Raw genomic sequence first — 26,416 nt, forward strand, 5'->3', positions numbered from 1 at the left:
ACACTGGTGACAGAGAAGACAAAACAGGCTGGCATCTTTCACATTCAACTCAGTAGAGTGAGCAAAACACACAGAGGAATAGCAGAAAATGTCTCATGTCTCCTCTTTTCTAATCTTCTCTCCCTCTTTATCTCAATCTTTCCCTTTCCATTCAACCCATCTCTCTTTCACCCCCTCTGCTCCATCTCTCCCTCTCTCTCTCTCTTACCCTTTCACCATCTTTCCCTCACCATCTCTCTCCTCCCCTCTCCTCTATCCATCTTCTCTCCTCTCCCTCCACCCCCTCTCCTCTTCCTCCACCCCCTCTCCTCTCCCTCTATCCCTCTCCCCCTCTCCTCAATCAGACTGCTTTCCCAGTTGAATGAGACAGAACGGGCTTTTGATGAGTTCTGGGAGAGACATAAGACCAAGCTGGAGCAATGTCTGCTACTCCGTCACTTTGAACACAACTACAGAGAGGTGAGTGGGACATCACATGACTACACACACCTGACTTCTGTACACCATGGGTAACATACACTAGTTACAGTACCTGAGAGCAATACACCAGAGAGCAACATACACCTTACAAACTAAGTAGATCTCTGAAGCAATTACACTCCTGATCCTGGTACACCTATGGGGCATTGACACGGCCACCTGTGTGTGTGTGTGTGCATGTCACACCTGATCTTTGTACACCATGTCTGTGTGTGCATGTACAACCAGATCTGAGTATACGTTGTGTGTATGTCATACCAAATGTCATTACATTGGTCTGTATGTGTCCAACCTGTGTGTGTTCTAACTGCTGTCCTACTGTTCCAGGTGAGGTGTCTGCTGGACCAGGTGGCACAGAGATTGACAGCTTTCTCGGAGGTGGGGATAAGCCCCGCCCACGCTGATCACATCTTCCGCGAGCTGAGCAGCCACGAGGAGAGAGTCTGTGTAAGTAAACAAACACACTGATAGACATGTATTATCCAGAGTACGTATAGAAATCAATAATATTGCATCTCTCTTTTATCTTTCCATCTCTCTCTCTTCCTCGTACCCCGTTCTCTTCCCTTCTCTCTCTCTCCCCCTTTCCCTCTGTAGGAGGTACTGGACCGAGCCCAGGCTCTGGCCCGTGAGGGTGACGAGTTGATTCAGAACACCCACTATGCTGAGGACTCCATCCAGCCCAAATGCATTGAGCTCCGAGCCGTGAACGAGGAACTGAGCACTTACCTGAGAGCAAAGAAAGACCACTTACTCAGAGCTATAGAGCTGCACCACAGCCTGGAGAGGGTGAGAGGGACATAAACACACACACATACAACTACCGTTCAAATTTCCTTGTTTTTGAAAGATAATTTTTTTTCTTAACCAATAAAATAACATCAAATTGATCAGAAATACAGTGTAGACATTGTTAATGTTGTAAATTACTATTGTAGCTGGAAACGGCTGATTTTTTATGGAATATCTACATAGGCGTACTGAGGCCCATTATCAGCAACCATCACTCCTGTGTTCCAATGGCACGTTGTGTTAGCTAATCCAAGTTTATCATTTTAAAATGCAAATTGATCATTAGAAAACCCTTTTGCAATTGTGTTAGCACAGCTGAAAACTGTTGTCCTGATTAAAGAAGCAATAAAACTGGCCTTCTTTAGACTAGTTGAGCATCTGGAGCATCAGCATTTGTAAGTTTGATTGCAGGCTCAAAATGGCCAGAAACAAATAACTTTCTTCTGAAACTCGTCAGTCTATTCTTGTTCTGAGAAATGAAGGCTATTCCATGCGAGAAATTGCCAGGAAACTGAAGATCTCGTACAACACTGTGTACTGCTCACTTCACAGAACAGCACAAACTGGCTCTAACCAGAATAGAAAGAGGAGTGGGATGCCACGGTGCACAACTGAGCAAAAGGACAAGTACATTAGAGTGTCTGGTTTGAGAAACAGACTCCTCACAAGTCCTCAACTAGCAGCTTCATTAAATAGTACCCGCAAAACACAAGTCTCAACAGTGAAGAGGTGACTCTGTGATGCTGGCCTTCTAGGCAGAGTTGCAAAGAAAAATAAATATCTCAAACTGGCCATCAAAAATAAAAGATTAAGGTGGGCAAAAAAACACACACTGGACAGAGGAACTCTTCCTAGAGCACCAGAATCCCGGAGTCACATCTTCAGTGTTGACGTTGAGACTGGTGTTTTGTGGGTACTTTTTAATGAAGCTGCCCGTTGAGGACTTGTGAGGCGTCTGTTTCTCAAACTATACACTCTAATGTACTTGTCCTTTTGCTCAGTTGTGCACCGGGGCCTCCCAATCCTCTTTCAATTCTGGTTAGAGCCAGTTTGCGCTGTTCTGTGAAGGGAGTAGTACACAGCGTTGTACGAGATCTTCAGTTTCTTGGCAATTCCTTGCATGGAATAGCCTTCATTTCTCCTCAGAACAAGAAAAGACTGACGAGTTTCATTAGAAAATTGTTTGTTTCTAGCCATTTTGAGCCTATAATCGATCCCACAAATGCAGATACTCCAGAAGCTCAACTAGTCTAAAGAAGGCCAGTTTTATTGCGTCTTTAATCAGAACAGTTTTCAGCTGTGCTAACATGATTGCAAAAGGGGTTTTCTAATGATCAATTAGCCTTCTAAAATTATAAACTTGGATTAGCTAACACAACGTGCCATTGGAACACATGGTTGCTGATAATGGGCCTCTGTACACCTATGTAGATATTCCATTAAAAATCAGCCGTTTCCAGCTGCGACTCACATTAACGATGTCTACACTGTGTTTCTGATCAATTTGATGTTATTTTAATGGACAGAAAATTTGCTATTCTTTCAAAAACAAGGAAATGCCTAAGTGACCCGAACTTTTGAACGGTAGTGTAGATATATACACACATACACACAAAGTCAAAAAAAGTAAATCAAATGCATGTAGAAACACACACACACACACACACACCACCCCATAAACCCCTAAAAACACACACTCAACCCCCCTCTCTCCCAGGCTGCTAAGTGGTGTGATGATGGCATCTACCTGCTGGCCTCTCAGCCCGTGGACAAGTGTCAGTCACATGACGGGGCGGAGTCAGCGCTGCAGGAGATTGAGCGTTACCTGGATACAGCAGGACAGAACAAACTGACTGATCCTAGTGCCATCTGCAGGGACTACGAAACAGTGCTCAACCTGGAGTTCAGAGTAAGGGGATCCAATTTTATGACTCGGCCATGCACTCAGACCTGGATTAATGTCATTAAAATGTCATCATAGTGTGATCAATTAAATGTAAAGAAAAGATGACACAGCAAACAAACACTTAGGGTTCCAGGGTGTAATTCTGCTCCCTGCTCCTCTTCCTCTTCTCCTTCTCTCTCATCCTTCTCTCCTCTCCTCCCTCAGGACCAAGTGGACAAGGTGTTCCAGAAGCAGGTCTCCATGCAGGAGATGTTTGAGAAGAGGAGGGTCAGTCTGAAGAAGCTGGCAGCCAAACACACCAGGCCAGTCCAGCCTGTGGCCCCAAGGCCTGAAGCCATCAAGTCCCCACTGTCCTCGCCAGGTGAGTCCTTATAAACCACCTGTCCTGAAGTACTCTACCAGTCATTATGTACCATTATGTCCTTGTATACATATCATCAGCACCCTGTCATCACACATACAGTCCTGTCATAGGGTTAATGTTCTTTTAACTAGATTGGTCAATGTATATTTAGATATGTGTATCGTTAATATCCCACCTCAGCCCCTCCACTCTCTCATTCTCTCCCCCATAGCAAAGAGAGTGCTGGAGAAGAGCTGCTCAGAGGGAGACTCTGTGAACAGGGTCAGCTGTAGAAAAGTAAGTGGAGGTCCCTCTTGTGTTTTACTGTGGGGTAGAAATGATCATACCTGCAGTATGCATGTCAAATAAGACACTAGCTCCAGTAGTTTCAGTAGACACTCATCCTGTGGTGTGTTCTCAGGTGGAGGGCCAGCTACAGAGCAACAGAAGTGCCTCTATGTCAGAGGAGGACGAGAACCTGGCCATCCTCAGAAAGTAAGTTTGGTCCGTGTTTTGTCCATTGTTATATCTGACTGTATATCTGTGAGTCTGTGGTGTTTCTCCGACTTCTGTGTGTAGCGTTTCACCCATAGAGATTAATAACGATTATCCTCTGGTGTCTGTATCATGTAAGCCTGAACTGTCTACATTATGTCTGACTGTGCTCTCTCTATGGAGACATGTAATGAATGAGCTGCTGGAGACAGAGAGGGCATACGTGGAGGAACTGCTCTGTGTTCTACAGGTGTGTATCTCTATCCCTCTCCCCTGGACCATCTGAAACCTCTTCGTCCTCCTCTCACACATGCGTATCGGTCTTAACTGTGTTCGTCCTATTGGGTGTTTCAGGGCTATGCCTCAGAGATGGACAACCCAGCCATGGCCAGTCTCATGCCCATTCCTCTGCAAAACAAGAAAGATGTGCTGTTTGGCAACATGCCAGAGATCTACCACTTCCACAAAAGGTAAACGAGCACCCCCTAGCGGTTATTAATGGTGCTTACACAGTGATAGGACTACCCAGGCATTGTACTGACTAATTGATCATCTCTTTCTCTCTGCATCACTCTTCTTTATGATCTTCCAGGACCTTTCTGAGGGAGTTGGAAGAGTACGAAGACTGCCCGGAACTTGTGGGTCGGTGTTTTCTGGAGAGGGTGAGTGTTTGGAGATTGAACTGGAATATGTTGTGTCTAAATCACTACTCTGATTGTAGTGAAGTGTTTGTGATGCAGGGGTATTTCTCTCTTTTCTTTATTCTCTCTCTCTATCTCATAGATGACAGACCTGCAGATCTATGAGAAGTATTGTCAGAATAAACCTCGCTCTGAGAGCTTGTGGAGACAGTGCTCCGACTGCTCCTTCTTCCAGGTACACACCATATACACACCTCCCCTAAGGTACACACACCCAACAGCTTCAGGCTTAAGTGGTTGTTATCCCCTACTAATGTATTCTCCCTGTTCTGGTCTGGAACAGGAGTGTCAGAAGAAGCTGGAACATAAACTGGGCTTGGACTCCTATCTCCTGAAACCGGTCCAGAGAATCACCAAATACCAGCTCCTGTTGAAGGTAGGACCAGTAGATACGTTGTCTCATGATTCACAAGAGCATTCTGGTCCACTCCTTTATTTTCATAATGTCTCATTGCTGATCAACATAACTCAATATGTGCATGTGTGTGTTGTAGGAGCTGCTGAAGTACAGTAAGGGCTGTGAGGGGTCAGAAGACCTGCAGGAGGCGCTCACCTCCATCCTGGGCATCCTGAAGGCTGTCAACGACTCCATGCACCTCATCGCTATCACTGGATACGATGTGAGTTCATCATCGATCAACTTCACATTCTCTGAAATATATTGCATATTCCTTTCATGGCATCAACATCACATTATTTAAGAGATTGTGTCAACATGTCAAAATTACATAAGGCTGCAGCACCATAGCTTCTGATGAGTCATGAACTTTCTCCTGACCTGTGACCCTTCTTCTGATAGGGTAACATGGGCGACCTGGGACGGCTGCTGATGCAGGGGTCATTCAGTGTGTGGACAGAACACAAGAAAGGTCATGCCAAGGTCAAGGACCTGGCCCGCTTTAAGCCCATGCAGAGACACCTGTTCCTGCATGAGAAGGCCCTGCTCTTCTGTAAGAGACGGGAGGAGAACGGGGAGGGCTACGAGAAAGCCCCCTCCTACAGCTTCAAACAGTCCCTCAATGTGAGTCTGTCTGTCTGTCCATATGTCTGCCCGTGTGTCTGTCTGTCTGTCTGTCTGTCTGTCTGTAGTAGGTCTAACAGTGTTTGATATTACAAGTGAGTTCAAATAGAGCTTTTAGAAGGTAACAGCTTCCAAAATGTATGCCCTCTATCAGATGAGTGCTGTGGGCATCACTGAGAACGCCAAAGGTGACAACAAGAAGTTTGAGGTCTGGTGCAACTCACGGGAGGAGGTGTATATCGTTCAGGTGAGTGGTTTTGCCCAAACAACAGCTACAGACTACATGTCTAAAGTTTATTTTACAATGATACAGAAATCATATCAGACTCTATTTAGATAAAACAAAACTGAGAGGTTTCACCATTGTATTTCAGGCCCCAACGTCTGAGGTAAAAACAACGTGGGTGAAGGAGATCCGGAAGGTTCTGACAACGCAGCTGGAAGCCTACAGAGGTAGGCAGGGTATCTGTCTGTGGCAGACCTGATGTCAAATAGTATTAGTTGTATTTCTAATACTTTGAGTGTATTGTAATTACATTGAGTATTACATTCACTGATCATGATGTAGTGGGACTGTAGTTGATCTCCCTGCGTGTCTTCCAGAAGCCAGTCAACAGAGGCCGTCAGACGGACTGTTCCAGTTCCCCTCTTGTGCTGGAGCACCTGTCAGCCTCAGGTCAGTCATCTGACCCATACTGACCTATTAGAGAGTCAGAGCCTCTCATTCACAAATGAGAAGTAATCAAAGACCCCCCTTGAATGTTATGCACGGTATATTACATGGAATAATGGGGTCTGTTTAGGGGGATGTAAGAGAAGGTTCAGGCAGAAATGTATCATGTAGAACAGATATGATTGTCTGTCTGATAGAATATGTAATCGTGTCCGCTCAATTCATTCTGTTTCTATCGGCAATGTTCAGAAACCTGAATACAACATGTTGTCTTACCAAAGTCAAATTTAATTTGTATTTGTCACATGTGCCAAATAAAACGAGTGTAGACCTTACCGTGAAATGCTTACTAACAATCCCTTAAGAAAATATTGTGAATAAAGTGAAATTTAAAAAATTATACATACATACATACAAATATATATATATATTTTAATTTCATAATATATATATGTATATATACAGTTGAAGTTGGAAGTTTACATACACCTTAGCCAAATACATTTAAACTCTGTTTTTCATAATTCCTGACATTTAATCCTAGTAAAAATTCCCTGTCTTAGGTCAGTTAGCATCACCACTTTATTTTAAGAATGTGAAATGTCAGAATAATAGACAGTGAATTCTTACTAGGATTAAATGTCAGGAATTGTGAAAATTTGGCTAAGGTATGTAAACTTCTGACTTCAACTATGTGTGTGTGTGTGTGTGTGTGTGTGTGTGTGTGTGTGTGTGTATATATATAAACATTTTTGTTGTGTGTGTATGTATGTATGTATGTATGTATGTATGTATGTATGTATGTATGTATGTATGTAACAGTAACACAAGAAAATTACATAACAATAACGAGGCTATATACCGGTACCGAGTCAATGTGCGGGGGTACAGGTTAGTCGAGGTCATTTGTAAAGTGATTATGCATAGATAATAAACAGAAAGTAGCAGTGGAAACATGTGTTGCAGTGTGAGTTTCTGACAGACCTGTTTCATCCTCCTGTCCCCTCAGTCCGTTTAGAAGAGGGGAGAGGAGCATGAAGGAGAAGAAGGGAGAACCCAGCAGCCCTGACGCTAACTCCTGCTCCTTCCCAAAGACCAAAGGTGAGCAGAGAGTGAGAGAGGGGAGGAGGATACTGCCTTATAACATAAAGAGAGCTCAGACACCACCACCTTTTAACTGGGTCCAATGCTAAATTCAAAGCTATTTTTTACTCTCAACAGTATTTAATAGTTATCACTTTCCTAAAGCGTTTCTTGTTTCACCTAAACAACACTGAACTATACTATGTTCTGACTTTTACTCTTAACTAAATGTTGCTTCTCTCTCTGATGAGATGACTAATATTTCTCCTCTCTTCCCTCCGTTTGCCAATGTCGTCACTTCTCTTTCTGTCTCTTTCTATTTCTCATGTCTTTCTCTCATCACTGCACTTTCCTTCTCTCAATCCCTTCCTTCTTTTATGCCTCCCACACCTCTCCCTGTCGCTCTCCTCTCTCTCATCCTCATTCGCCTCTCCCTCCTTCCTTCTCTCCCCTGCTCCGCTCCTTCTCCTGGCCCAGAAGAAGCAGCGACCAGTCCTACCTCAGACAGAGCAGCTGTGGCTAAAAAGCGTTTTACCTTGCAGGGCTTCAGCAACTTCAACAAAGGTAACAGCCCTAGCTGATCACCAGGGGTTGCCATAGTAATCGTATACATTGTTACTATATGTCAGCACTGTAGCCTACTACTACTACAACTACAGTATAAAACATGGCATGCTTCCTTCCACAGACCTCTCGCCTCCTGACAATAAAAGCTTAACTTTACCCAGGATTCCCTTCTCTCCATCAGGTACCTGAAAATGTAGCTAAAGTGACCATAGATTAGAATCTAGAGAAGTAATTTAGTCCCATAGCTTAAGTCAGTGTTTACCAACTCCAGTCCTCGGGTACCCCTACAGTACGGATTTTTATCGTAGACCCAGAGCACAGCTGATTCAACTTGTCAACTAATCATCAAGTCCTTGATGAGTTGAATGAGATGTGTTTGTCCGGTGCTACAACGAGTACCGTTGGGGGTACTTGAGGACCAGAGTTGGGAAACGCTTGCTAAAGTGACGACCAATTAGAGTTGCACTGTAGCTGATAGTGAATAGACCACTTCAGGGACCCTGTATGTGTCTTTCACCCCTGTAGTCTGTCGGAGTAGCTGTAGGATGACAATGTTCATACAGAGAACAACATGCAGTTAGAACATACAGTTTGTGGTGCTCCTTTCAATGTCCTCTGCTCTCTTCATTCTTTGTCTGCACTTACTTTAACTTCCACTTCCAAGATATGTTACTACTAATATTAGTCTTATTTGAGGGTTTTGCTGCTCCTCTTCACTCTCTTCCTCTTCTTCTCTTTTATTCCTGTCTTCCTGTGATGGCTAGGATCTCCCACAAGCCCTGACCATAAAACCAAACGTCATGAGATAAAGAGTGATCCTACTCCGTTCGGCTTTAAAGGTACGTCTTCCCATAATGACCCTAGTCACTGTATCTGTGGTCGACCACGGTCGCTGCATGCGATCATTTCATCCGTGGTTGGTCAGGGTGTAAACCAGACAGCGGAGAAATGTGGTTCATCACGGAATGTATAATACGCTGTGTTGACTGACAGGCAACCGGAGTCACAGTTACCATGGTCGGTCATTCATTGTGGTTGAGCACGTTTGCCTGCGGTCAATCTCTTTGACCATGTTTCAATAGGGTCGTAATGTATCTTTCTCTCAGACCCAGGCCCTCACGCTCACCTCCACCTGGGCAGAGTCAGGTGGTTCAGCACCTCGAGTCTCTTACAGGCCAAGAGGAGAGGTACCGTACAGCACTCGACTGGACTGGTTTAGACTGGATTAAGATGTGTGGTGATCACAAAATGGCTGCCGAATTTCACTGCGAGATTTTCCCCTCTCACTCCCTGCACAGTGTGTTCCCTTGCCTGAGTGTGTGGATACACATGACCACCTAAATGCTTATGTTGATATATTTATTAAAAAAAACGTCACGCTCCTTATTGCTGAGTAGTGTTGTGGTTCTGAATGGTCCACACGATTACTGTAGTTTCACTCCATTCGACTTGGTCCTGTTCCTTCTGATTGCGGTCCACCCTGTCACTGACCGTGTCTGGTCTAACAGAGGTTGCTGAAATGCCTACTCTCAATGTCTCCCGGTCCCCCTCCGTGTGTGTGTGTGTGTGTGTGTGTGTGCGCGACTGAGCGAGTGTGTGTTTCAGGCTACACAAGACACCAAATTCTTATGTACCCTTTCTCCCTCCTCTAGGATGGACCAAGGGCTCTCTCTCATTGGACGCCAATGAGGAGAATGATGGATACTCTAGCCCTGAAGAGCCCCTGAACTCAGACCCCGAGGACGAGGAGGGAAAGAAACTAGTGAGTCTGCGGGTGTGAGGATACTTATCCACTCCAAGCTGGGATGTGGCTCCATGTAGAAACAGTTTTTAAAAATGGTTTACAATCATACATACAATCTAACACCATATCTTGACTGTGCACAGTGTGCAGGGAAGTACACAGTGGTGTCTGACTATGAGAAGGGAGAAGGCCAGGACCTGTCAGTCAAGAGTGGTGAAACGGTGCAGCTGATCAAGGAGGGAGATGATGGACAGTGGTGAGAATATTACCTTGACACCCTTACACTTGATTGGTTTCACACTTTAACAGTCAGAACCTATTCCAACACAGTCATATTCTAAAACCATAGTGCAGGTCTCTCCAACCCTGTTCTTGGAGATCTACCCTCCCCTAGGTTTTTGCTTCCAACGCCAGCTAATTATTAGAATCAGGTGTGCTAAGTTAGTCAGAGTGAAAACCTACAAGACTGTAGCTCTCCAGGAACAAGGTTGGAGAGACATGCCATAGTAAAACGTAACACAATATTTTGAAATAGGAAACAAAAATAAGCTATTCTTAACAGACAATTTGTGTAGCCCGTCCCTGTTGCAGTCCCTTTTTTCTGTGCCTTATGAATATGACCCACTATTCAAATCTGAGTGTTGAGTTGGGGCGAGGTGGTGGTCAAGGGGTTGTGTGTGTTTCTGTGTTGGTGCAGGTTTGTGAAGAACTTGAAGACCAAGCAGGAGGGCTGGGTGGCTGCAGCCAACATTCTCACCCTGATTGGAGAGTCCAAGTCCTGCCAGTCTCTCACCAGCTCAGGTAAAACCCCCTCTCCATGTAGAAGTGTGTGTGTGTGTCTCTTCTTAACCATCTCCTCTAACCTCTGGTCTCCCTGTGTATGTCTGTGTGTATTCCAGAGGGCAGTGGCTCAGGGAACCTCAGCACTTCATCCAGCTGCTGTGAGACTTACACCAGCTTCTCTGACATCAAGCCCTGAACCCTCCACCCTTCCCTGGCCCCATCAGGCCACCTCAGACCCTTTCTCTCCAGATCCCAACCCAACAGCACCAGCTGGTGGCTCCCCCAGCAAGACAGCACTTTCTCCCCCCCACCCTAAACACAACTTCACCCACCTTACCCAGAGGCAAGCCCTTCTATTAGGATACTGGTCAGAAACGTCAAGAAGATGCCAACAATAGACTTCATCAGATATCATTGACTAGAGAATGGGCTCCAGCGCCCTTGTGTAGTTGAAGAGATGTAGTGTAGGTGGGCAGCAGCTACCCATAGACACTAATCTTAGGTCAGTTTGGCACTTTTGCATGTATCCTTCATAAAATTGTCAAGGTTAGGATTGGGGATTACTACAGTATTAGTAGCACTGTTAGTAGCACTAACAGACAAAATGCTATGGACAAGATGGAACCTGACATAACCCATAGAAATATAATACCATTTGGTTATGAATTCTAATTCAAAGTTAACCTAATCAGGTGTCACTGATATAGCGACACCATCTGGCATAGAGTGGTGGATATGGATCGGGTTGAGCCCTTTTTGTTGTACTGTAAGCCTATAAGTAAGTTACTGTAAGTTACAATGCTGTTGGTCTGCATCATGGTCCCCTTGATTGTCTACAAATAGACAAGACTGTATTTTTTTTTATATAAAATGATTGTAAATAAGAAAGATTATGATTGAAAAGTAGACCGTGTGTAGCTTTTCAGATTGTTGCTCTAAGTTCTACCAGTCACCTCAACTGGTGGCCATATAAGTAACCAATATGACCTTTTGTAGGCCTGTGACTATCTTATTGCCTCTTGGAGAGTGAGGAGTTACTGTTTATTTGAAAACAGAAGGAAGGGAATGACTCTTGTTATGTACTTTGATAAAGATGTTATTCTATGTCTGTCTATCTCTATAATGTAATCTCTCTCTCTCCCTCCTTCTTGTTCTCATAGCCTACCCTGTCCTGCAGCATTAGTTTTGTATATGGTTCAGACAGAGCAGTCACAGTATCACTGTTTCCTCTGTCCTCGTCAAATGACTTTATTATGAGATCCCCTTTCCATCCATTTCACATGACTTTAGTCATTGCAGGTGTCTTCTCCATGTGTACTGTGAACTTTCCTAGTTTTGTGAATAACTCAGTGTATAGTCATAACTTATTTATTGTAAAGCAATCATATTTTTTTATGTAGATATTGTTTATTAACTCACTTTTCTTTATGAAATCAGAAATTCTCTCAGTCAGCAGTTGTGAATCTGTTTTTTTATATTAAAGGACTTGTGGTACAGGTAATTCTCTCTCTCTCTCTGTGTGTGTGTGAATTTCCTGTATCGGGTTGGGTAGCCTAATAAAATAATATCTTGTATTGTTTGTAAATGTCATTTCAGACTTGCCTATGGGAGAAGCCTGCCTACAGTGGGGTGGCAGGTAGCCTAGTGGTTAGAGGGCCAGTAACCGAAAGGTTGCTAGATCAAATCCCCGAGCTGACAAGGTAAACATCTGTCGTTCTGCCCCTGAACAAGGCAGTTAACCCAGTGTTCCTAGGCCGTCATTGTAAATAAGAATTTGTTCTTAATTAAAAACTCTCAGTTCTTTGCTATAGTGCAGCTAGCCAGCAGATCCAACACAATTGCACTAGGGTCAGACAGGCTTCCTGTAAGACATGCAGAGCAATATATGAAAACATAAGAAGAAATGCGTTGTACTCCAAATTGTCCCATTATCCCAAATGTTACACCAAGAAGATGTGTAACAGTCAATTTATTGAGGCATTTCTCATCCCTGGACTAGTTTGGGTAACCCTGTCTTAACCTACACAAAGTCTGTCTGACCCTAGTCATAGATCCACAGCTGTAGCCTAAGTAAGCGGGTGGATTTGCTGGCTAAATTTCAGTCTGCCTATACCCAACTAGCTATCACAGGTTGTGCACAGACAGTGACATCGACTAGGCCTACCCAAAACAACAACCTCTATACCCGCACAACCAGATATAAGATAGAGAAAAAAAATGGAAAGCAAAAAGCATACCACGGAAAATCAGAATTTGACCCAAAAAATTCAAAGTAGGGAGCTCAGAATCGTGAAAAACCGGGCCAATGTCAAATCAAATGTATGGAATCATTTTGGAGTAATCGTTAACGCTGACAAACAACTTGTGGATGGATTCGCAGCATGCAAAAAGTGCAAGCGGGTGTTAGCCTATGACAGTCAAAGAACGGGCACTTCCAGCTTGAAAAAACACATTGGGAGATGCACGGTAAGACGGATATTGATTGACTGCCCAGTTGCCGACTGTAGTGCAGAACAAGGAGCCCAGTACCCTATGAAAGACAAGGATAGTTCACTCGGGTCAGGATGCGATTCGGGTTGGGGTAGCACTCTTTCCTAATGGCGGTTTGCAGTCGGGTCCCGATAGATCCGTTTGTGGAGAATTATGCAAAAATTGACTCTGGCGTGTGGCAGACATAGTGTTTATGTACATGTGAGAATTAAAATATGTAGGCTATTGTGAAGTGAAATAGTTTATTTTATAGTCACATTGTGCATTTCTAAACTGTCTGCTATGTGGAGTGGTGAAGACGTTCGTCTTTAATCGTCGCGCATGCGCAAGTAAATAGTCTAGATCCCAGACTGCTAGCTAGATACAGTACGTTCAGGCGAAGTAGCGCAAAATATCATTCCATTAGCTAATTACATAGTGAAGCTGTAGTTGCGAGATATGGAAAGTAGAAGCAGAGACCGTAAAAAAAGTCACACCTGGAAATATTTCAATGAAATTTCGTCCGAAAGTGTGACATGTAAGCTGTGTGCGGCTGTTCTGAAGCGGACGAGTGGGAGCACAACATCCATGTTAAACCATTTAGAAAGGATCCATCATCTGTCGTTAAGACATATCAAAACTCAGCGAGAGTTGATGGCTGCTGTTAGAGGTAAGACTCCTGTAAGTGTTTTATTTAACTCTTAGCCGACTACCAAAGCAAATTCGTGTAAATGTGTGATATCTGGACTGGTCCCCCCTCTGCAAGTTTCTCGGGTAGCTCAGCTTGTACCCTATGTATTTTTCACAACGTTGCCATTTCAACGCGTGCCTCATTTGTTTTAACCCCAAATGCAGTTAATACAGTAAATGTCCTATATTTTGTCAGAGCAGAGGATCGCTGACAACTCTTTTGGCGAGGAACCAGGCTACTCTGCTGGTCTGGTCAGTTGTAGATTCTCTGGTGTGGTTGTCCATTGGTTCCATTCATTCACAAAATGTTAACACCAATTTCACGCAGCGTTGGTTCAGCTGTGTAGCGCAGCTTCGAAGAATAGAAGCTTCTCAGGCTAAATGTAAACACTGCGACCGAAATATCAGATTTAAAGGACGTTGCACCAGTGGTATGAAAAGGCATTTAGTCTCGGCATCAGGTAAACTTGACCTCCGAAACGGCTCTAGTTAAATAATTCGAGACCTCCACAGACAAAAGCAATGGGGCTATAGATGTTGAAGCGTCAGAGACTGGTATTAAAACGAGTGAGAACAAAATACAAACTTCATGGTGTTGCTACATTTGAGTGACAATCAATAAAGAACCGAGTTAGGCTACATGTATTTACGATTGAATGCGCACATTTAGCTAAACCGATTCGTGGATTTCCGTTTATTATGCTAACCGGAAAATGCTGTTTTGGTTAGCAGTTGTGTACATTTTGAATTAAATGTCTTGTCTCAAATAGCCGCCTGTCCCATTTTGATAGCCAGGCATCGGCACACATTTCAGCAAATAAACGCCTGTTTCAAATAAACTCTCCATCTAAATTAATTGTTTACGAGGTTACCATGTGATGTGATATATATATATTTTTTTTATCTGTCATGTTGCTTGCCATGGCGCCACCAAGAAGAAAATACGACATCAAATTCAAGCTAGCAGTGATTAAATTCACAGAGCAAAATTCGGGAGAGGCAACAGCCAGGCATTTTGGAATTGATCCAAAACGAGTGAGAGAATGGCGAAGTCAAAAAGTCCAACTTCAACGTTTGTCTGAGGTGGATCAGAAGAGGGCGAGACTGCAAGGTGGGGGGAGGAAAAAGGTTAGCGAGTAGCTGGATGGAGGCCAGTCTTTGCAAGTCTGAGGCGTATTCATTATGCCAATTCTGTTGCAAAACGGAACGAAACTGGGCGGGACCTGCTGGATTTTGTCCAATAGAAACTCGTTTTAGTTCCAACAAAGGTTCCGTTTAGCAACTGCTGGACTAATGTTTACACCCCTGATCTGATACGGATTCATGTTTATACTGGTCACAACAGTGTGATAGTCTTTTAAAAATGTATTGATCAAAATATGTGTACATTATTAAGGAAATAGACACTTGGCTCCAATAGAGGCCAGTCTCTAATAAGCGCCGGTTGTGTTGCTTTATCGTTTGATGTTATGGGGTGCATTCATTAGTCGCACACCATTGCAAAACGTTTCGCAACGAAACCCGTTCAGCGTTAACTCTAGGAAGCAAACGTAAGGAAACGTGAAGTGATCTACCTTAAATAGTTTTTCCTTGCAAAGTGTTTTCCTTTTGAAGTAAATGGTTTTCGTTGCGTAACGTAACAGGCCAACACGCCTTTGATGAAACCGTGCGATGAAATAAAACGTTTTTATTAGCAGTATTATCAAACTTGTAGTTTGCTAATTTGGCTAGTTCAGCATAGATCTGAAGGAAAAGGCTTTGACTGTAGAGAGCATAGAGCATAAATAGGAAGAGATGCGCTAAAAGTAGCACGGTTTGAAATATTTCACCAGAAAGGGTGTTGATACATGTACATGCTATGCAAAGCAGTACTCAAATACAACAACGGCAGAACTGACAGCATGTTAAACCACATCAAATACAAGCACCCAGCCAACACAGTGCCAGCTCTAGATGGTAAATCAGAAACGACCTCCAGGGTAAAGTAGAGGGCTGTTTATTATTATCCACTGCATGTTATTTTGTCCATCGAATATTACTACTGTTAATGACAGTCTATAAAACTACCAAACAAATAGACTACTACAGGGACAACATGTAAAATGTAAAGATTCAATAAAAAAAATAGCAGCTCCACCACTTGTTTTGGTATACATCTGGTGGAGGAAATATTATGTCCTGCATAAATTCACAAGGTTAATGGAAATTGCACATCTTATTGAAATGTGACATATGTTTTTTTGAATGGTTTTGTGGTATGAATTGTTTTTCTTCAGACATTAAAGTTAAAAAGAGAAGCTGCAATAAAGGCAGAGAAGACCATGTCTAAGAGCACATACGAAGAAGAGGAAGATGAGGAGGAGGATGAGCATCTCCCCAAGACTGGGATGTCAAAGTGGGTATCATGTATATTGGAAGATAACATTGGTAACACTTTTATATAGGCCCACTGTAGGGCTGGGCAATATGAAGATATATATTGTGTGACGATAGAAAAAAGTATATCGCTTCATATTATGCTCTATCGTTGATTTCGTTGTCGCAAATCACACTGCAATATTTTTTGTCAATTGGGTGACGCTGTGTGGAAGGAAATTTGCAACATAAACAAACATGCAGGAGAGTGAACGTGGCATGGAGACACAGAGCTCGTACCTAAAAGAAGGGCTACTTCGGTCGCATGGATGTGGTTTGGGTATGAAAAGTCTGACACGGACCAGAAAACCGTCCTCTGCAAATTAAGCCGCAGGTCTGTCCTGACAACAGGCTCAAACACCACTAACCTCTTTTACCACCTACGCAAGAATCATGTGAAACCGTACGGAGAGAGTCTACGGATGAGATCCAAAAAAGTACAGTCGAGTGCTCAAAACAAACCCCCGACTCAGACGTTGCAAGAGGCTTTTGCCCGCGGCACACCATATGGCAAAGAATCACGGAGATGGAAGGAGAGAACAGCTGCCATTACAACTTACGTCTGCAAAGACATGGCCCCAATTTACATGGTCGAGAAACAGGCGTTTCGTGAGTTTGTGCTACTCGACCCAAGGTATCAAATGCAAATTGATATGTGACACGTATTAATGCCAAAATAACGGCTTTAGAAGCTTATGATAGGCTAATTAACATAATTTGAGTCAATTCGAGGTGTACCTGTGGATGTATTTCAAGGCCTACCTTCCAACTCAGTGCCTCTTTGCTTGACATCATGGGAAAATCTAAAGAAATCAGTCAAGACCTCAGAATTGTTTTTTGTAGACCTCCACAAGTCTGGTTCATCCTTGGGAGCAATCTCCAAACGCCTGACGGTACCACGTTCATCTGTACAAACAATAGCACACATTTATAAACACCATGGGACCATGTAGCCGTCATACCGCTCAGGAAGGAGACGCATTCTGTCTCCTAGAGATGAACGTACTTTGGTGCGAAAAGTGCAAATCATTCCCAGAACAACAGCAAAGCACCTTGTGAAGATGCTGGAGGAAACCGGTACAAAAGTATCTATATCCACAGTAAAACGAGTTCTATTTCGACATAACCTGAAAGGCCGCTCAGCAAGGAAGAAGCCACTGCTCCAAAACCGCCATAAAAAAGCCAGACTACGGTTTGCAACTGTGCATGGGGACAAAGATCGTACTTTTTGGAGAAATGTCCTCTGGTCTGATGAAACAAAAATAACTTTTCGTCCATAATGACCATCGTTATGTTTGGAGGAAAAAGGGGGAGGCTTGCAAGCTGAAGAACACTATCCCAACTGTGACGCACGGGGGTGGCAGCATCATGTGTGGGGGTGCTTTGCTGCAGGAGGGACTGGTGCATTTTACAAAATAAATGGCATCATAGGGCCTCCTGGGTGGCGCAGTGGTTAAGGGCGATGTACTGCAGCGCCAGCTGTGCCACCAGAGACTCTGGGTTCACGCCCAGGCTCTGTCGCAACCGGCCGCGACCTAGGGCCGGTAGGGATATCCTCGTCTCATCGCGCACCAGCGACTCCTGTGGCGGACCGGGCGCAGTGCACGCTAACCAAGGTTGCCAGGTGCACAGAGTTTCCTTCCTCCGGGTTGGTTGGATGCGCGCTGTGTTACACCACACCACCCAACACTGCTTGGTATCGGAGGACGCAAGACTTTCAACCTTCGTCTCTCCCGAGCCCGTATGGGAGTTGTAGCGATGAGACAAGATAGTAGCTACTAACAATTGGATACCACGAAATTGGGGAGAAAAGGGGGTAACATTTAAAAAAAATAAAAAATAAATAGATGGCATCATGAGGAAAGAAAATTGTGGATATATTGAAGCAACATCTCAAGACATCAGTCAGGAAGTTGAAGCTTCGTCTCAAATGGGTCTTCCAAATGGACAATGACCCCAAGCATACTTCCAAAGTTGTGGCAAAATGGCTTAAGGACAACAAAGTCAAGGTATTGGAGTGGCCATCACAAAGCCCTGACCTCAATCCTATAGGAAATTTGTGTGCGAGCAAGGAGGCCTACAAACCTGACTTAGGTTTGTAGGCCTTTGTGTGCGAGCTCTGTCAGGAGGCATGGGCCAAAATTCACCTAACTTATTGTGGGAAGCTTGTTGGCTACCCAAAATGTTTGACCAAAGTTAAACAATTTTAAGGCAATGCTACCAAATACTAATTGAGTGTATGTAAACTTCTGACCCACTGGGAAGGTGATGAAAGAAATAAAAGCTGAAATCATTCGCTCTACTATTATTCTGACATTTCACATTCTTAAAATAAAGTGGTGATCGAAACTGACCTAAGACAGGGAAGTTTTACTAGGATTAAATGTCAGGAATTGTGAAAAACTGAGTTTTAAATGAATTTGGCTAAGGTGTATGTGAAAACTTCAACTGTAGGTTTAATTGTATACATTTGAATCTGAGTTTCTTCAACTGTGCATTAGGCCTATAACTGCACATTTTAGGCCTATTATTTTGTTTGCAACTATAGTTGAACCTTTTTTAGATTTTATTAATATTTTATTGCAAACTTAAATTTAAAATTTGCACAAAGGTTCTAAATAAACAGAGAAATAATAAATTAGTAAGTACCTTTTATTTGTTGAGTATAATTCAAAATGTAATAAGAAATAGGTCTTTACATGTGGTCATTTTATATAAACTATTAATTGAATTTACAGAATGTGCTATATTGTGATGTGTATTGTTATCGGGATATGAGATTTTAGCCTTATCGCCCAGCCCTAGCCCACTGTATTAGATAACCTTAGAGCCCAGAACCAAACGGTGTCTTATGACAGACTATAGGTCATATGTCATATAAAAGTTTACTTTTTTCCAGAAAATATGTCCAAGCCTTTGCAAGACTGTTCTTCAGTGTTCTAATGGTTTGTTAACATTGTATTTCTGTGTTTCTAACTTCCCCCAGGCAAGATCCCAATACTTCAGAGGTAGCCATGACAGAAGGTTGTTTTTGTTGTATCAGTTTCAATCCAAGATGTCCTGTATCGTCACTTATGTCAACTTTCAGATGGTCTCATAGGACGAACCCTGTGGTTATGACACTCACAATATTCCTGTGTTTATGCTGTAGATGGGACTGCAGAGCAGTTTGAGTTTCAGTATGGACTGGAGGGACCAACATTTAAGAATGAGAATGGGGAGGTGAGTTGGCACTTAACGCAAATTAGTGATCGAATGAGCAGGTTGTTTTTTGCTGTCTCCTACCTCTTTCACTCTTGTAGTTAGCGACAGTACCTTTGCTCTTTTCTTCTACTCAAAACCCCTTTTCTCTGTGCAGTGTTCCAAGAGCCATCTGTCCATCATCAAAGTGGAACAACTGGACCCCCTTCTCACTGAACAAAACAGTACGTTTTTGTGCATGTCTATTATAACAGAAGAATAAAGGACCGTCATATTAGGAGGTGTGTTTGGACTGGGATAGGTCAACCTGTCTACATATCCAATGTGCACTTATCAGGAGTCAACTCAATTCTTTCCCCAGACTCCAGCTGTGGTTCTGGGTCACCTGGGGATCCTGGGCCTCCTGGCTCGTCTAGTTTTGGGTCCAGTATGAGTCCAGCTGCACAGTTCTTCAGGAAGTGCCACCAGGCAGGCTGCACACAGTTCATCTTCTCTGAGTTTGCCTCCCGCCTCAACACTATCACTGAGAGGATTTCATCCCAGCAGGCCAGCGAAGAAGGTGAGACAGAATAATACAATAGACTACTATTAAATACATTGGATGGGGACTGTAGTGTTGGCTAACTAAACCGGTGCATGCAATTATGAAGAGCATTTGCAAACAATGTTATTGAATTGGGACTGGAAAACTGTTTGCACTTTTTCAAAGTGCACTTGTCAACTGTACCGTTGTCCATTGTGAAACTGAGCTTGTAATATAATTATTATTTTTTTTAAACATTTTTGCCAGTATAAATATTAACAAAATATCCTGTGTCCACAGATTTCAACCTCACCCTGAAAGTGCTGGAGGCCTCTGGGATGCTGCCAGAGATCTTTGCAAAGAGAGACCAAGGTAAAGTATTTAAACATCCACATAAAGAACAGAATACACTCTTTGTGGAATAAAGTCCCCATAAGTTAGTTCCTCGTATAGGAATTCTGGTTCGGAAGCATGAGTAACCTTGCCTGACACCAGAAGACCTACGTTAGCTCCCCGAGCTAATGCTTAGGCTTAAGCTCAGTGGGCTAACACAGTTATGTGGAATGCAGGAGACCCGTCGTGCTCTGATCGGTAACACCCGCATGCATTATGACCTCAGCACTGACTAGACGCAGTCAGTGCCCAGAGAATTCATTTCACCCTAATGCCCTGTTTCTTTTCCTTTGTTCAGAAATGGAGAAGAGACTGAAGGATCTGCAGAGAGAGACTGAAGCGGTGAGGACTGCCAGGGCTGCCATGAGAGATGCCTGTGTCATGAGCTTCACCCCATCATGACGGATCACTGCTGAAGATAAAAGCGGTTTTATAAGACGTTATAACTAGGGCCTGGAGTTTTCCCTGACCGGACTAGGAATGTATAGGACCTGAAGTTTTCCTGGTCCGATCATGTGGACAGGGAAAACCTCACACCCCAGTTTTAGTAGAATGTAAATATTTGAAACCTTTTATATTTGCCATATTTTTCTACCTTTTGTGTTCAAACATTTTAACTCTGATACTTGAAAACAGTTTGTTGTACCCTGGCTACTGAGATGGGTGATATATTATACTTGAAGTGAGCAATAGGCGATATAATCTTGTGACATACATTGGTTCTGGGTTCCAAGGTTATTGGCGTTGTATTGATGTTAGTAGATGATCTTTTGTGTCCATCTGTGCTATGTACTTTGCTTACTAACCCTTCACAGGTTAAATATGTCCTTACACAGTATGTGTGAACCAGTATCTACATTTATCGATGGATGGGTACTACATTTACTGTAAGACAAATTCATTTGGAATACACTGTAATATAGCATACTTGAGGAAAGTTGAACACATTAAACTTCTTATGTAAATGAGTCATGTGATGACATTATTTCAGATCTGAAATGTCCTGTAAACAAATGTTTTCTATTGCAGTCATTTCTAAAAAGTAACTGCTCTGCTTATGGATGACAGTGGAATGAGAGGTGTATGTAGGCAGTAAACAAGGTATGAGATGGGGACATTTAAACAAATCCTAAATGCCATAATTCTTTGTTTATTGATTTTTAAATGGGAATATCAGTTCACATCCAGAATTGACTGAATTGAAATGGTACATTAGTTTGACAGCAATTAGCCTAGTAGCAAATATTGTGGTTGTAGTAACAGCGTTTGAGATATTACTTTGGTTGGCACAACGCCCTCTTACACCCAAGTATACTGAAACTAGCACCACACCCAGACTTGTCAGAGCACACCATGCAATAGCAATCAGTCGGTATAATCGAGAACAATCCTCAAATCAACATTTCATATCGTGGTGTAGATTTACTGTATTGACAATGACATTAACGCGAGATCACATTTCCAGCATGGCCGAAAATAGGACCTTCGTTGACCGAGGACGCAAAATGGCAATTAAGAAATAAATGAGCATTGCATTTGCAGCTCATAAATGAATTAAAACAATTAAAACATCGTTTTAAATGTTAAGTTATACCTCTGAACGAGCTCCGGCAACTCGTGTTCAGCTGGCTAGCTTGACTGACATTGCTAGCCCGCGGGCGCATTTGAGCTGGATTTAATTGCCTCTTAATTTATGGATGTACTACAACGCTTGGATAGTTAACATAACAGATTAGCATAATTGGTTCAGATGATTTATTGGCCTCTACATGTATTTTTTACAAATCCAAAATCACTATTGCAGGCTGACCAACGGTTCCTGACCGAGGTAAAGGTAGGATATTCGCCTATAGTTGTCTTTTATGTCCACCAACAGCACAGAGTGAGCTAGTGAGGTAGGCTGCAGTGGGTTTGCTGGTCAATACATATACTGAACATGTAACCACAGTAATAGTGGCCAGTAAATCAATGAATAAAAATGTAATATTGACAAATTAAACAAAAATTGTAGATCTTTTCCAACATGTCAACAGACACAACTTCAATTAAGTATGAAGCATTTCACAGTGTTAACTTTCTCTTTATCCCTGGTTGATGTACATGTCAGAGCCTCTTCAGTGTGGATGGGGTATAGCAGACATTAACCCTGGTTGATGTACATGTCAGAGCCTCTTCAGTGTGGATGGGGTATAGCAGACATTATCCCTGGTTGATGTACATGTCAGAGCCTCTTCAGTGTGGATGGGGTATAGCATACATTATCCCTGGTTGATGTACATGTCAGAGCCTCTTCAGTGTGGATGGGGTAGAGCATACATTAACCCTGGTTGATGTACATGTCAGAGCCTCTTCAGTGTGGATGGGGAATAGCATACATTAACCCTGGTTGATGTACATGTCAGAGCCTCTTCAGTGTGGATGGGGTATAGCATACATTAACCCTGGTTGATGTACATTTCAGAGCCTCTTCAGTGTGGATGGGGAATAGCATACATTAACCCTGGTTGATGTACATGTCAGAGCCTCTTCAGTGTGGATGGGGTATAGCAAACATTATCCCTGGTTGATGTACATGTCAGAGCCTCTTCAGTGTGGATGGGGTATAGCATACATTAACCCTGGTTGATGTACATGTCAGAGCCTCTTCAGTGTGGATGGGGTATAGCATACATTAACCCTGGTTGATGTACATGTCAGAGCCTCTTCAGTGTGGATGGGGTATAGCATACATTATCCCTGGTTGATGTACATGTCAGAGCCTCTTCAGTGTGGATGGGGAATAGCATACGTTAACCCTGGTTGATGTACATGTCAGAGCCTCTTCAGTGTGGATGGGGTATAGCATACGTTAACCCTGGTTGATGTACATGTCAGAGCCTCTTCAGTGTGGATGGGGAATAGCATACATTATCCCTGGTTGATGTACATGTCAGAGCCTCTTCAGTGTGGATGGGGTAGAGCATACATTAACCCTGGTTGATGTACATGTCAGAGCCTCTTCAGTGTGGATGGGGTATAGCAGACATTATCCCTGGTTGATGTACATGTCAGAGCCTCTTCAGTGTGGATGGGGTATAGTATACATTAACCCTGGTTGATGTACATGTCAGAGCCTCTTCAGTGTGGATGGGGTATAGTATACATTAACCCTGGTTGATGTACATGTCAGAGCCTCTTCAGTGTGGATGGGGTATAGCAGACATTATCCCTGGTTGATGTACATGTCAGAGCCTCTTCAGTGTGGATGGGGTATAGCATACATTAACCCTGGTTGATGTACATGTCAGAGCCTCTTCAGTGTGGATGGGGTATAGCATACATTAACCCTGGTTGATGTACATTTCAGAGCCTCTTCAGTGTGGATGGGGAATAGCATACATTATCCCTGGTTGATGTACATGTCAGAGCCTCTTCAGTGTGGATGGGGAATAGCATACATTAACCCTGGTTGATGTACATGTCAGAGCCTCTTCAGTGTGGATGGGGTATAGCATACATTAACCCTGGTTGATGTACATGTCAGAGCCTCTTCAGTGTGGATGGGGTATAGCATACATTATCCCTGGTTGATGTACATGTCAGAGCCTCTTCAGTGTGGATGGGGAATAGCATACATTATCCCTGGTTGATGTACATGTCAGAGCCTCTTCAGTGTGGATGGGGTAGAGCATACATTAACCCTGGTTGATGTACATGTCAGAGCCTCTTCAGTGTGGATGGGGTATAGCATACATTAACCCTGGTTGATGTACATTTCAGAGCCTCTTCAGTGTGGATGGGGTATAGCAGACATTATCCCTGGTTGATGTACATGTCAGAGCCTCTTCAGTGTGGATGGGGAATAGCAGACATTATCCCTGGTTGATGTACATTTCAGAGCCTCTTCAGTGTGGATGGGGTATAGCATACATTATCCCTGGTTGATGTACATGTCAGAGCCTCTTCAGTGTGGATGGGGTATAGCAGACATTAACCCTGGTTGATGTACATGTCAGAGCCTCTTCAGTGTGGATGGGGAATAGCATACATTAACCCTGGTTGATGTACATATCAGAGCCTCTTCAGTGTGGATGGGGTATAGCAGACATTAACCCTGGTTGATGTACATGTCAGAGCCTCTTCAGTGTGGATGGGGTATAGTATACATTAACCCTGGTTGATGTACATGTCAGAGCCTCTTCAGTGTGGATGGGGTATAGTATACATTAACCCTGGTTGATGTACATGTCAGAGCCTCTTCAGTGTGGATGGGGTATAGTATACATTAACCCTGGTTGATGTACATGTCAGAGCGTCTTCAGTGTGGATGGGGTATAGTATACATTAACCCTGGTTGATGTACATATCAGAGCCTCTTCAGTGTGGATGGGGTATAGCAGACATTATCCCTGGTTGATGTACATGTCAGAGCCTCTTCAGTGTGGATGGGGTATAGTATACATTAACCCTGGTTGATGTACATGTCAGAGCCTCTTCAGTGTGGATGGGGTATAGTATACATTAACCCTGGTTGATGTACATGTCAGAGCCTCTTCAGTGTGGATGGGGTATAGCAGACATTATCCCTGGTTGATGTACATGTCAGAGCTGGTTGATGTACATGTCAGAGCCTTCTTCAGTGTGGATGGGGTATAGCATACATTAACCCTGGTTGATGTACATGTCAGAGCCTCTTCAGTGTGGATGGGGTATAGCATACATTAACCCTGGTTGATGTACATTTCAGAGCCTCTTCAGTGTGGATGGGGAATAGCATACATTATCCCTGGTTGATGTACATGTCAGAGCCTCTTCAGTGTGGATGGGGAATAGCATACATTAACCCTGGTTGATGTACATGTCAGAGCCTCTTCAGTGTGGATGGGGTATAGCATACATTAACCCTGGTTGATGTACATGTCAGAGCCTCTTCAGTGTGGATGGGGTATAGCATACATTATCCCTGGTTGATGTACATGTCAGAGCCTCTTCAGTGTGGATGGGGTATAGCATACATTAACCCTGGTTGATGTACATGTCAGAGCCTCTTCAGTGTGGATGGGGTATAGCAGACATTATCCCTGGTTGATGTACATGTCAGAGCCTCTTCAGTGTGGATGGGGTATAGCAGACATTAACCCTGGTTGATGTACATGTCAGAGCCTCTTCAGTGTGGATGGGGTATAGCATACATTAACCCTGGTTGATGTACATGTCAGAGCCTCTTCAGTGTGGATGGGGTATAGCATACATTAACCCTGGTTGATGTACATGTCAGAGCCTCTTCAGTGTGGATGGGGTATAGTATACATTAACCCTGGTTGATGTACATGTCAGAGCCTCTTCAGTGTGGATGGGGTATAGCAGACATTAACCCTGGTTGATGTACATGTCAGAGCCTCTTCAGTGTGGATGGGGTATAGCATACATTAACCCTGGTTGATGTACATGTCAGAGCCTCTTCAGTGTGGATGGGGTATAGCATACATTAACCCTGGTTGATGTACATGTCAGAGCCTCTTCAGTGTGGATGGCATACATTATCCCTGGTTGATGTACATTAAGCCTCTTCCTGGTTGATGTACATGTCAGAGCCTCTTCAGTGTGGATGGGGTATAGCATACATTAACCCTGGTTGATGTACATGTCAGAGCCTCTTCAGTGTGGATGGGGTATAGCATACATTATCCCTGGTTGATGTACATGTCAGAGCCTCTTCAGTGTGGATGGGGAATAGCAGACATTATCCCTGGTTGATGTACATGTCAGAGCCTCTTCAGTGTGGATGGGGTAGAGCATACATTAACCCTGGTTGATGTACATGTCAGAGCCTCTTCAGTGTGGATGGGGTATAGCAGACATTATCCCTGGTTGATGTACATGTCAGAGCCTCTTCAGTGTGGATGGGGTAGAGCAGACATTAACCCTGGTTGATGTACATGTCAGAGCCTCTTCAGTGTGGATGGGGTATAGCATACATTAACCCTGGTTGATGTACATTTCAGAGCCTCTTCAGTGTGGATGGGGTATAGCAGACATTATCCCTGGTTGATGTACATGTCAGAGCCTCTTCAGTGTGGATGGGGAATAGCAGACATTATCCCTGGTTGATGTACATTTCAGAGCCTCTTCAGTGTGGATGGGGTATAGCATACATT

At 43.4% G+C, this 26,416-nt stretch overlaps 2 protein-coding genes across 10 annotated transcripts in view; both read left to right on the forward strand.

Annotated features, from left to right (window-relative positions):
- Positions 1 to 12,089, forward strand: part of LOC112225373 (guanine nucleotide exchange factor DBS) — a 53,801-nt gene extending 41,712 nt beyond the window's left edge. For 3 of the 9 annotated variants that reach the window (XM_042306592.1, XM_024389287.2, XM_042306593.1), the window contains 26 exons: positions 345 to 459; positions 808 to 927; positions 1,078 to 1,269; positions 2,990 to 3,181; positions 3,383 to 3,539; positions 3,754 to 3,818; positions 3,943 to 4,016; positions 4,200 to 4,266; positions 4,371 to 4,486; positions 4,609 to 4,678; positions 4,800 to 4,892; positions 5,001 to 5,093; positions 5,212 to 5,337; positions 5,517 to 5,738; positions 5,893 to 5,985; positions 6,113 to 6,191; positions 6,342 to 6,414; positions 7,421 to 7,512; positions 7,972 to 8,058; positions 8,183 to 8,242; positions 8,826 to 8,900; positions 9,168 to 9,248; positions 9,714 to 9,823; positions 9,949 to 10,061; positions 10,503 to 10,606; positions 10,705 to 12,089. In XM_042306592.1, the coding sequence (XP_042162526.1) occupies positions 345 to 459; positions 808 to 927; positions 1,078 to 1,269; positions 2,990 to 3,181; positions 3,383 to 3,539; positions 3,754 to 3,818; positions 3,943 to 4,016; positions 4,200 to 4,266; positions 4,371 to 4,486; positions 4,609 to 4,678; positions 4,800 to 4,892; positions 5,001 to 5,093; positions 5,212 to 5,337; positions 5,517 to 5,738; positions 5,893 to 5,985; positions 6,113 to 6,191; positions 6,342 to 6,414; positions 7,421 to 7,512; positions 7,972 to 8,058; positions 8,183 to 8,242; positions 8,826 to 8,900; positions 9,168 to 9,248; positions 9,714 to 9,823; positions 9,949 to 10,061; positions 10,503 to 10,606; positions 10,705 to 10,784 (2,749 nt within the window). In that variant the 3' untranslated portion in view covers positions 10,785 to 12,089. The remainder of the gene's footprint in view (positions 1 to 344; positions 460 to 807; positions 928 to 1,077; positions 1,270 to 2,989; positions 3,182 to 3,382; positions 3,540 to 3,753; positions 3,819 to 3,942; positions 4,017 to 4,199; positions 4,267 to 4,370; positions 4,487 to 4,608; positions 4,679 to 4,799; positions 4,893 to 5,000; positions 5,094 to 5,211; positions 5,338 to 5,516; positions 5,739 to 5,892; positions 5,986 to 6,112; positions 6,192 to 6,341; positions 6,415 to 7,420; positions 7,513 to 7,971; positions 8,059 to 8,182; positions 8,243 to 8,825; positions 8,901 to 9,167; positions 9,249 to 9,713; positions 9,824 to 9,948; positions 10,062 to 10,502; positions 10,607 to 10,704) is intronic. The other 6 variants (XM_024389288.2, XM_024389289.2, XM_024389291.2 and 3 more) reach the window with 6 other exon arrangements.
- A 1,640-nt stretch (positions 12,090 to 13,729) lies between these two features.
- Positions 13,730 to 21,247, forward strand: LOC112225374. Its single transcript, XM_042306912.1, has 8 exons — positions 13,730 to 13,738; positions 16,024 to 16,142; positions 19,149 to 19,186; positions 19,314 to 19,384; positions 19,521 to 19,587; positions 19,725 to 19,922; positions 20,187 to 20,258; positions 20,578 to 21,247. The coding sequence occupies exons 2-8, from the start codon at positions 16,069 to 16,071 to the stop codon at positions 20,679 to 20,681; spliced, it is 624 nt and encodes a 207-aa protein (XP_042162846.1). The 5' UTR covers positions 13,730 to 13,738; positions 16,024 to 16,068; the 3' UTR covers positions 20,682 to 21,247.
- Positions 21,248 to 26,416: the final 5,169 nt, after the last annotated feature.

Source organism: Oncorhynchus tshawytscha, linkage group LG26, assembly GCF_018296145.1.
Source record: "Oncorhynchus tshawytscha isolate Ot180627B linkage group LG26, Otsh_v2.0, whole genome shotgun sequence".
In the NCBI taxonomy this organism is placed as follows: domain Eukaryota; kingdom Metazoa; phylum Chordata; class Actinopteri; order Salmoniformes; family Salmonidae; genus Oncorhynchus; species Oncorhynchus tshawytscha.